At 41.6% G+C, this 8,752-nt stretch overlaps 1 protein-coding gene across 1 annotated transcript; it reads left to right on the top strand.

The window, feature by feature from the left end:
• Window positions 1-488: 488 nt before the first annotated feature.
• Window positions 489-8,752, top strand: LOC117532620 (WW domain binding protein 1-like). Its single transcript, XM_034195988.1, has 4 exons — window positions 489-699; window positions 4,813-4,912; window positions 7,250-7,411; window positions 8,111-8,752. The coding sequence occupies exons 1-4, from the start codon at window positions 625-627 to the stop codon at window positions 8,554-8,556; spliced, it is 783 nt and encodes a 260-aa protein (XP_034051879.1). The 5' UTR covers window positions 489-624; the 3' UTR covers window positions 8,557-8,752.

Below are 8,752 nucleotides of genomic sequence, written 5' to 3'. Positions count from 1 at the left end.
GGTGTTTGACAGAAAGCCTTATTCATATCACCACTGTACCATCCTTGAGAAACACCATTTCTTAAGTTTTGACAATTTCAAGTCTTTTAAAAGCATGTGTTTTTTATATAAATGTTTACATGGACTGTCGTTGCTACTATAGTGTACTGCCAGGTGGTAAATACTTGTGTGTGCTGCTCTTGCTCTTTTGCATATCATGTATTTATTTGTGGTCCCATGTTATTATATATTGTATGGCAGGGACTACGGATGGAAATTAGCTCAAAGCTAAAATCCGGCATATTTACACCTGAAGCATTATTTGTCTAAAGTGTTCATTAATGTGCATTGTTCCTATTGCAATAAACGATTAAATGAGAAATGAGAACTATAAAGCTTTCCGCTCGCCTATTGACAGGTGATGCAAACGTCAATGAGAGCGCCTTTCAGAGTGACATCAGGAAGAGCCAATCGCTGTCCAAGGAGAAACGTCATTCAGAAGTGGACCAATGGCGTGAGTGAGAGCGAGCTGAGGGAACAGTTGTTGAAGTTGTACTGGTTTTGCTTTAGTTAGCCACCGATTGTTTTGTTACAATGCAACTGTTAATGAACAAAACTTCAGTGTTTTGGATATTTTAGAATCCGATGCTTTTGGCGATGGGGTCACTGAAGCTCAACGTTGGACAAGAGAATTCAGCGACAGCGGCCACAGTGGAAGAGGTAATAGCCTACTGAGTTTATTTCAAACTTAGTGAGCTACATTAGCTTTACCTAGCTAGCCTGTTAGCTTTAACCTGTTGGCCTATTTTGACTGACCAAGTACGTTTTTATTCTTTGCTCTCTGGTTTATTGCGCGTCCGATGTTTTTTCGTAATATGACGTGACTTTAGTTTTGTGTTAGTTTAGGTGTTCGCCCCAATGGTAGCAACAAGGGGACGTGCTAAAGTTAGCAGTCCTGTTAAACTAGCACGTTAGACCACTAGCTAACTCAGCAGGCGTTAGCAGGGATGGGCACTGGAAGATACATACAGATAAGATGTACTTCTATTGATCCCAGTTTAGGAATATATGTTAGCACAGCAGCTGTAGATAAGCTTTGCTAATTAACAAAAAATGAAATAAAAATACAAACAAACAGGAAATATGTATGTACAAACAGTATTAAAACAAATAACCAAAACAGAACAGTACATATTGTTATGTACTATCAACAGTGAAATATGTACCTAGAGTATCTCTATTGAATACACAATATACACATTAACATATAGAATTCAAGTCAGTGTGAATTGATAGGCCAGCCCATAACTCTCAACATGTAAACTAATTACATTATAAGTTAACAAGTAATTACAGTTTAGAATAGATTTAGATGCACAAGGTACAATATATACAAATAGGTGAAGGGTTATTGAAGAGGAGATGTCGTTAAGAAGGAGCAGCTGTTGTTAGGGTGATGCAGTTGGCAGGAATGACTTCCTGTATCTGTAGACAACAGTAAATGTGATTGAAAAATGTGTGCTGACATATAATGTTGTATATTAAAAGTAGCTAGTGACATATTACACACAGGGTAGATAGAATCGAGGGATGAAACCCTCTTTAATGGTCCCACATGCAGAGCACACAGCACACACAGTGCAATTTGGCCTCTGCATTTAACCCATCCTAGTACCAGGAGTCTAATACTAGGAGCAGCGGGCAGCTATTGTACAGCGCCCGGGGAGCAATGGGAGTGGGGGGGTGTCTGGTGCCTTGCTCAAGGGCACCACGGCAGGGCAGGAGGTGAACTGGGACCTCTCCAAGTAGAAGTCCACACTCCATATTTAGGTCTGGTCGGGGACTTGAACCGGCGACCCTACGGCTCACAGTCCAATCCCCTACTGACTGAGCCACTGCCGGGTATAAGTATAACTTACAAACTAATTAGTTACATAATTGTAACTGATTAAATGAGTCATATGTTGTACTGTAGTGATGGCAACTGGTGGGTTTGTTATAGGCTTCAAATCTGTCCAGGGGTTGTGTCAGAGATGTTCACAAGTCTTTTTTTGCAAGTCCAAGTCAAGTCTCAAGTCTTTGGTCACGAGTCCAAGTCAAGTCTCAAGTCTTTGTGGGGTGAGACTTGATCAAGTCTCAAGTCTTTGGTCACGAGTCCAAGTCAAGTCTCAAGTCTCTAAAAAATAAAAGTCTCATGTCTCTTCTGGTTGTAATAAGCCTTCTATTGTCTGCTGCTATCCAGTCTGTTAAGAATACTGCACAGCTATATCTAAGAAATTCAAAGCATTTACTGTATTATTATCACTCCTATATCTATTAGCATACAGTATCAGTACTGATTAGTTGTTTGTTATATGATCACTTTAAACAGGCTATTGCAATACAATATGAGGACAAACATCACAGTTTAGCTAAATGCAAACAACTTATAAGCAAAACACTTCAGTATCACAAATACTTTATTAATCCCCCGCAGGGAAACTGTGTTAAAAGTACTTAAAAGTAAACATTTGTTCTGTGCCATTTACAACTAAAAAACTATTGCTGCAATATTATCTGAAATATACTGAACTGGTGATATTAAAACATGACCTGTTCCAAAAGAGATATCTACCATTAACACCATTTACCAGCCAAATGCTGGTAAATCATGCAAGTGGCTGGTACTGTATGTTGCACGCACCAGCCAAAAATAACAATGGCAATCTATTGAGTGGCTGGTAACATTTCAACATTCACTAGGCTAGCCATTTGGCCAGTTTGACCTCTGCAACCGTATTGTTTAATTACACGGGGTCTCTAATTACATCTTTTAAGTCTACTATAAATAAACATATTCCTCTATCCTCTCACTCAAACCCAGTGTAATGGTAACCTGATAAACCTGTAACATTAACGTTACGTGGTCAACAATAAACCTGTAACATGCCTATAAACCGACAGATGTATTTATGTATGTAACTATGTATTTTTCTACGTTTAACGTTAGCCAGTAGATGGTGGCAGCGGAACGTAATGATTAACGTTACCGACCTTTTTTATGTCATGTCAAGAGTTGGATGTCAATGCCACTCAACGCAAACAAGTGTGACAAGCAAACATTCACTCATCTTTTCAAATATTCAGTTACAAAGCTAGTAGCAAGCTAAGTTAACATTACATAGCTGATGCTGAGCTAAACATGTTTGCTAACCGTCCATATGCGTTAATGTGACTGACCTCTCCAGGTGAGTTTTCAAGTGCCTGATGAAATTTGACGTTGTTGCACCAGCATCCTTGATTTTAATATTGCAGACTTTGCAGTGTGCGCTCCTTTTGTTGGTGCCGCCGGCGTTTTGTTCGAAGTTTTTATAGTTGAACATAATTACAAGCGGTACAGCTGCAGGTGTGCCGCCGGTCGCCATGGTGTTACCATGATGTTAATGTTAAAGGTGGGGTAGGTAAGTTTGAGAAACCGGCTCGAGATACACTTTTTGTTATATTCCATGGAATGCTCTTAACATCCCGATAGCCGGCCCGGCTAAAATAACTGGATGGCCTACTTGCCTGTCAGCCTTCCATCGGGGCACAAACTTATCTCGTGCCCTCATTGGTCATGTGCGCGTTCGTGTGTGTTGGAGGAGGGGCTCTGTGAGGAAGTGGCAGATTTTCTCCGGTTGTGTATTTTCAAATTCTAGCGATCTCGAGCTGGTTTCTCAAACTTACCTACCCAACCTTTAATACGCCAAAAATAGAAAACACAATGATTGTTCACGAGTCCCAAAACACGAGTCCAAGTCGAGTCCGAAGTCTTTTGAGCAGGAGTCCAAGTCAAGTCTGAAGTCTCTGTGTGTGCGACTTAAGTGCGACTCGAGTCCGAGTCACAGACTCGAGTCCCCATCTCTGGGTTGTGTGACTCTGGATAGAAAGTGACACTTAAACAGTTTAGGCTAATATACATCCTTGTGACACTTATCATAGCTTAATAATATATGTTTGTATTTACAGATGTGAAAAATATAATGATGACATAAAATATGGTGTAAACCAGTAGCCAAAAAAGGAAATATGAAGATAGGAAATCCTGTGCAGATGTATCCATCCATCACTCATGGTAGCATGAGTCGGGTCGAACCCATTCTGATGGTTCTGACTGAATTGAGAAAAGTGGCTTGGTAAGCACTTCTGAAAAGCAGTGATGACTGAAAGTGGCACATTGAATGTAATCACACCGGCTGCTTGGCTGTATTAAACCTATTATACATAAACATGTGTCCCTCTGTGTAAAGAGATTCTGGAAGTTTCAGGAAAAAAGATTCTCTCTTTTTGTCCTGATCAGAGGTCGCGTTAACTGAATATTCGTTTTCAAACCTAACTTTGCCGAACAGATCAACAAAGGTATTTGCTTTACGCTGTGCGCGCTCCCGCCAGGTGCTGTGGGCATGCATAACACGGTGCTAACAGTTCACGAGTGTGCTCTCTCCCGATTACAACAATTGTGTTCAAATCTTGAACTTTGTATGGTAGAGCTGAAAACATGATTGAATTATTTATCAAGTAAATATCAAATCATTAGTGCCACTTTATAGAACGTCAGGAAAGTCTTTTGACAGATTATTGCCAAATAAGATATTGGGGGTTGCCATCCTAGTGTATGAGAATGTTTAATACAAAAAAGGGGCTGATGCTTAATATCATGATGGTACACGTAATATTATTTTCACATGAAAACATTTATAATGTGTTTGCTGTGCCAAAGAGTGTAATGGTCAGTCCTATGTTTAGTATGATGGTGTCTAATTGCTGCATGTTGTTTGCGTAGCTTGTGACGAGTGCTATGTGTGGTGTTTACAGGCTCTGGTGTGCCAGGGAGTGAATAACCAGAGCTACATCTGTGAGTCGGGGCACTGCTGCGGAGAGACTCAGTGCTGCAGCTACTACTATGAACTGTGGTGTGAGTGACCCCCTCCTCTTCATTCTGACCACCTGAATGGGTTCTCATCAGGACACCTATTCAATGATGTGAAGCAAAAATAGACAAGACTAAAAGCACATTTAATTACATAAATGTATCCATAAAAAAAATCCATGCTGCTCATACAATGTGCATTTACTATATTTAACTTAATCCAACACATATTACACGTAAGAGTGAATCCTCTGCAAAGAGATGAGGATGTCTAATCTGAACCTGTTCTGCATCATTTTCTCTCATTCAAATTGCAGATGGGTGCTTCTGTAACATAAGGACTCCAAATGTATCAGGGCAACCTCTGCTACTTTATCAGGTGGTAAGGTTACGTTTGTTAATTGAATGAACAACCAAGCCCAGCTGAGACCCAGGTTGAAGTTATAGTGTATAGCAGTTTGGTAACTAATACAGTATGGGTCGGCAACAGGCGGCCCACGGGCCATTGGTGGCCCGCCAGCAATAATATTTGGCCCGGAAAATTAGCTTTGTTTTTGAAAGAAAAGTTTTGGCTCATCGGACATTTATGAGAGTAAATACCTAATGTCCGAGTGCAAGTGAATGCAGCACAAGACTCGATCCTTGTAACCCCTCCCCCGGCGCGAGCATTGGAAATGTGATTGGCGGCGATTTCATTTGAACGGGACGGTGACAGAGAAGAGACTGACACGTTTGGCTGTACTCAGCATTGAATCAAAACGCACTAAAGCTTTGGATCTTAATCAGTTTGTGAGGCGTCTTGCTGAACAAGATGGTAATCGCCGCATTCAGCTGTTATAGGCAACTCGATGCTCTGCTCATGGATGACTCGGTGAGCATAACAAACTGTTAAATAGAGGACCTTACGTGTGTAAATATTTATTTTTCTTTGAGGGGGTCTGCCCCCAAAAAACAGTTTTAAGTCCTGAGAAAGTCAAATGAGACGGTGTGTAAAATAGTGCTGGGGGGAAACGATTATTTTGAAAACGATTAATCGGGCGTTTATTTGATCGATTAGTCGACTAATCTAATGATTATTTTTCTGTTGTTCAATTCATAAAAAACGTAATGTAAAAAAAACGTAATATAAAACATTTTTTTTTCACGATACTGTGTCTCAGGGGATCTTAATATTTAAGAACCTATTAATGTGTTATACCAGATTAACGGAAATAATCTCAGCTAACTGACGATACAAACCATGTTTACCAAAACAAAACACAAGTCTCATAAGAAGCATCTAAATGACCCCTGAGCGAAAAATGCAAACGGACATTGGCACAGAACTCAAGATAAAAGTACCCTTATTACTTATCGTAGCTGCACATACAATATATCCGATTAAAGCTGAGACTCCACAGATTATGTAGGTATATAGTATCATCACTGAGTGATCCGGACTCGCGACAGGGGAAGCAAATACAGTCATCACAACACGTACCTTCACAGAGCTTCTAGGGAGATCGTCTCACCACCGTAGCTGTCAATCTGATCAAAAGACGTGTTCAATGGCATTAAAATGAGAAAAAACGCGGCTGAATCGGTTAATCCATAGGTTTTTAACGTCTATGTATAAAAAAATGATTGAATTTATAATCCATAATTCCATTTTATGTAAAAATCGGAGAGCAAATGCTAGCTGCTAATGGTAGCCACCACAGCTAGCTGCTGCTTCTGCTAGGCTATGCAGCAGTCTCAGTGAGATATACATATATAAATATCTTTGCGTTTTGGACTAACTTTAAAATATTCCCATGCTTTTGAAGACCTAGGGCGAGATGTTTTCGTTTGAGGGCTTCGTGCGCAATCCTGTGAGGAGGAGGTGGTAGCCGTTTCAGTCTCCATTGTTTGAAGTGCGATTGCGAACTGCTTGTTGCTTTGGGTGACCCACGTGTGTGTGGCGTCATACAGTCTATGGTGGCGACGCGTCGACGCGGAAATATGTCGTCGACGATATTTTGAAGTCGACGCGTCGTCGACGCGTCGCTACAGCACTAGTGTAAAACTACACAGCCCAGCCAACAGAAAGTAACCACTTTGATTGAACTAGGCCAGTAGGTAAGGACTTTCCACTGGATAATAACTGCAACGATTTGAACAATCAATTACTTAAATTAGCCTTTGATTATGTTCTGGCCCGTCATCTAGTGGCTCAGAAATGTTTTGGCCCAAGGCCAAAGTTACTTGCCGACCCCTGTAATACAGGGTGGCAGATCTCACTACTTGCCACAGTTGAACTTGTTTTTCAGCGCTGAAGCAAAGATCCTTTGTGTATTAAAAATACTTTGTACATGGCACCATTGTGAAGGTGTGTTTGGTGGATGTGCTGTGGGCTCCCTGCAGGGTTCTGGTTGGTGTGGACTCTGATCGTCATCCTCACATGCTGCTGTGTTTGTCAGCACTGGCGCTCCAAGCAGCGCTTCCAGCAGCAGCGGCGGCAGAACGAGATCAACCTCATCGCCTACAGAGAGGCTCACAACAACTCCCAATTGCCCCTCTATCTCAGTAAGAGCTGCCTCCTCACATTCCACTCAGGAACAGCAGAGTACTCAGATCTGCTACTTGAGAAAAGTAGAAGTACTCAGATCTGCTACTTGAGAAAAGTAGAAGTACCAGAGTGTAGGAATACTCTGCTACAATTAAAAGTCCTGCATTCAAAATGTTCCTCAAGTAAAAGTAGAAAAGTATGATCATCAAAATATAGTGAAAGTAGCGACAGTAAAAGTAGTCGTTGTGCAGATTGGTCCATTTCAGAATAATAGATATGATATGTTTTCTAATGATTGATCATTAAAGTGTTCTCAAAGCTGGTAAAGGTGCAGCTAGTTTGAATGACTTTGTATACTGCAGGGTAGCTGGTGGATTTACTCCAGGTGGAACTAAAGTCTGATTCAACACTTGATTAGATTTCACATAATTCATCCACATCTGTGAAGTAACTAAAGGTATTAAATACATGTAACTTCTAAATTGTAGTGGAGTAGAACTAGAAAGTAGCAAACAATAGAGCTCAAGTAAAGTACAAGTATCTCAAAATTGTACAGTACTTGAGTAAATATACTTAGTTACTTCCCACCTCTGATTGTTAGTCTGTACCTCAGGAAGAGTGGCTTCACTCCAGAGTAAAACTGATCAGGACGATGTCGAGTAGAAGTGTGCCTTTGTGTTTGACCTGACTGTACTCTGGGGTGTGTTATTGTCCAGGATTCCTGCCCACCTACCTGCTGCCGGCCTATGAGGAGGTAGTGGACCGGCCTGTCACCCCCCCTCCTCCCTACACACCCCTGCAGTCAGCTCCCCCGCCCACAGACCCTGCTGAGGACTCTCCTTGTCCCAACCTCAGCGTCTCTGTTGGCAGTGATGCTGATACAACGCTGCCTCCAGAGGTCCCACTCAGCCCCCTCCACAGCGCCTCTCCCCCCAACAAGGACTCGACCCCGGGCAGGTACCGGCGCTTCACAGGGGATTCTGGGATTGAAGTGTGCGATGGCCAGGAACTGTGGGATCAGCACAGCTTTATAGAAAGAGAAGTAACGGAGGAAGAGGGGGTGGGGAAGATGGAGGAGCCATGTGATGGATTTGAACATGTCAGCGGTGCGGTGCTTCACAGACACACAGAGGTGGAAACAGAGCCACAGCCTCACAGCTAATGCTAGATAAAGACTCACAGCAGCAGACACTGAGCAGGTGTGTGGGACAGGCCTGGAGACAAATGAAAGGCAATGATACACAATTTGCCCTATTATACCATTTAAAGCTTGACCAACTGAAGCTTTGCAGATTCTGATACTTTACTTTTTTTAAACAATAAACTATGTAATACATATTTTTACATTTACATGAAAA

The sequence above is a fragment of the Gymnodraco acuticeps genome, unplaced genomic scaffold (genome assembly GCF_902827175.1).
Source record: "Gymnodraco acuticeps unplaced genomic scaffold, fGymAcu1.1, whole genome shotgun sequence".
Classification (NCBI taxonomy): domain Eukaryota; kingdom Metazoa; phylum Chordata; class Actinopteri; order Perciformes; family Bathydraconidae; genus Gymnodraco; species Gymnodraco acuticeps.
Note: the sequence above shows the minus strand (reverse complement) of the source record. Positions and strands in the feature narration are given on the sequence as shown.

Bases quoted from the DNA above. Each gene is read 5' to 3' on its own strand.
- LOC117532620 (XM_034195988.1), top strand. From the start codon at position 625: ATGCTTTTGGCGATGGGGTCACTGAAGCTCAACGTTGGACAAGAGAAT. The intron at 700-4,812 runs GTAATAGCCTAC...TGGTGTTTACAG, and splicing joins CAGCGGCCACAGTGGAAGAG to GCTCTGGTGTGCCAGGGAGT. The intron at 7,412-8,110 runs GTAAGAGCTGCC...GTTATTGTCCAG, and splicing joins CCAATTGCCCCTCTATCTCA to GATTCCTGCCCACCTACCTG.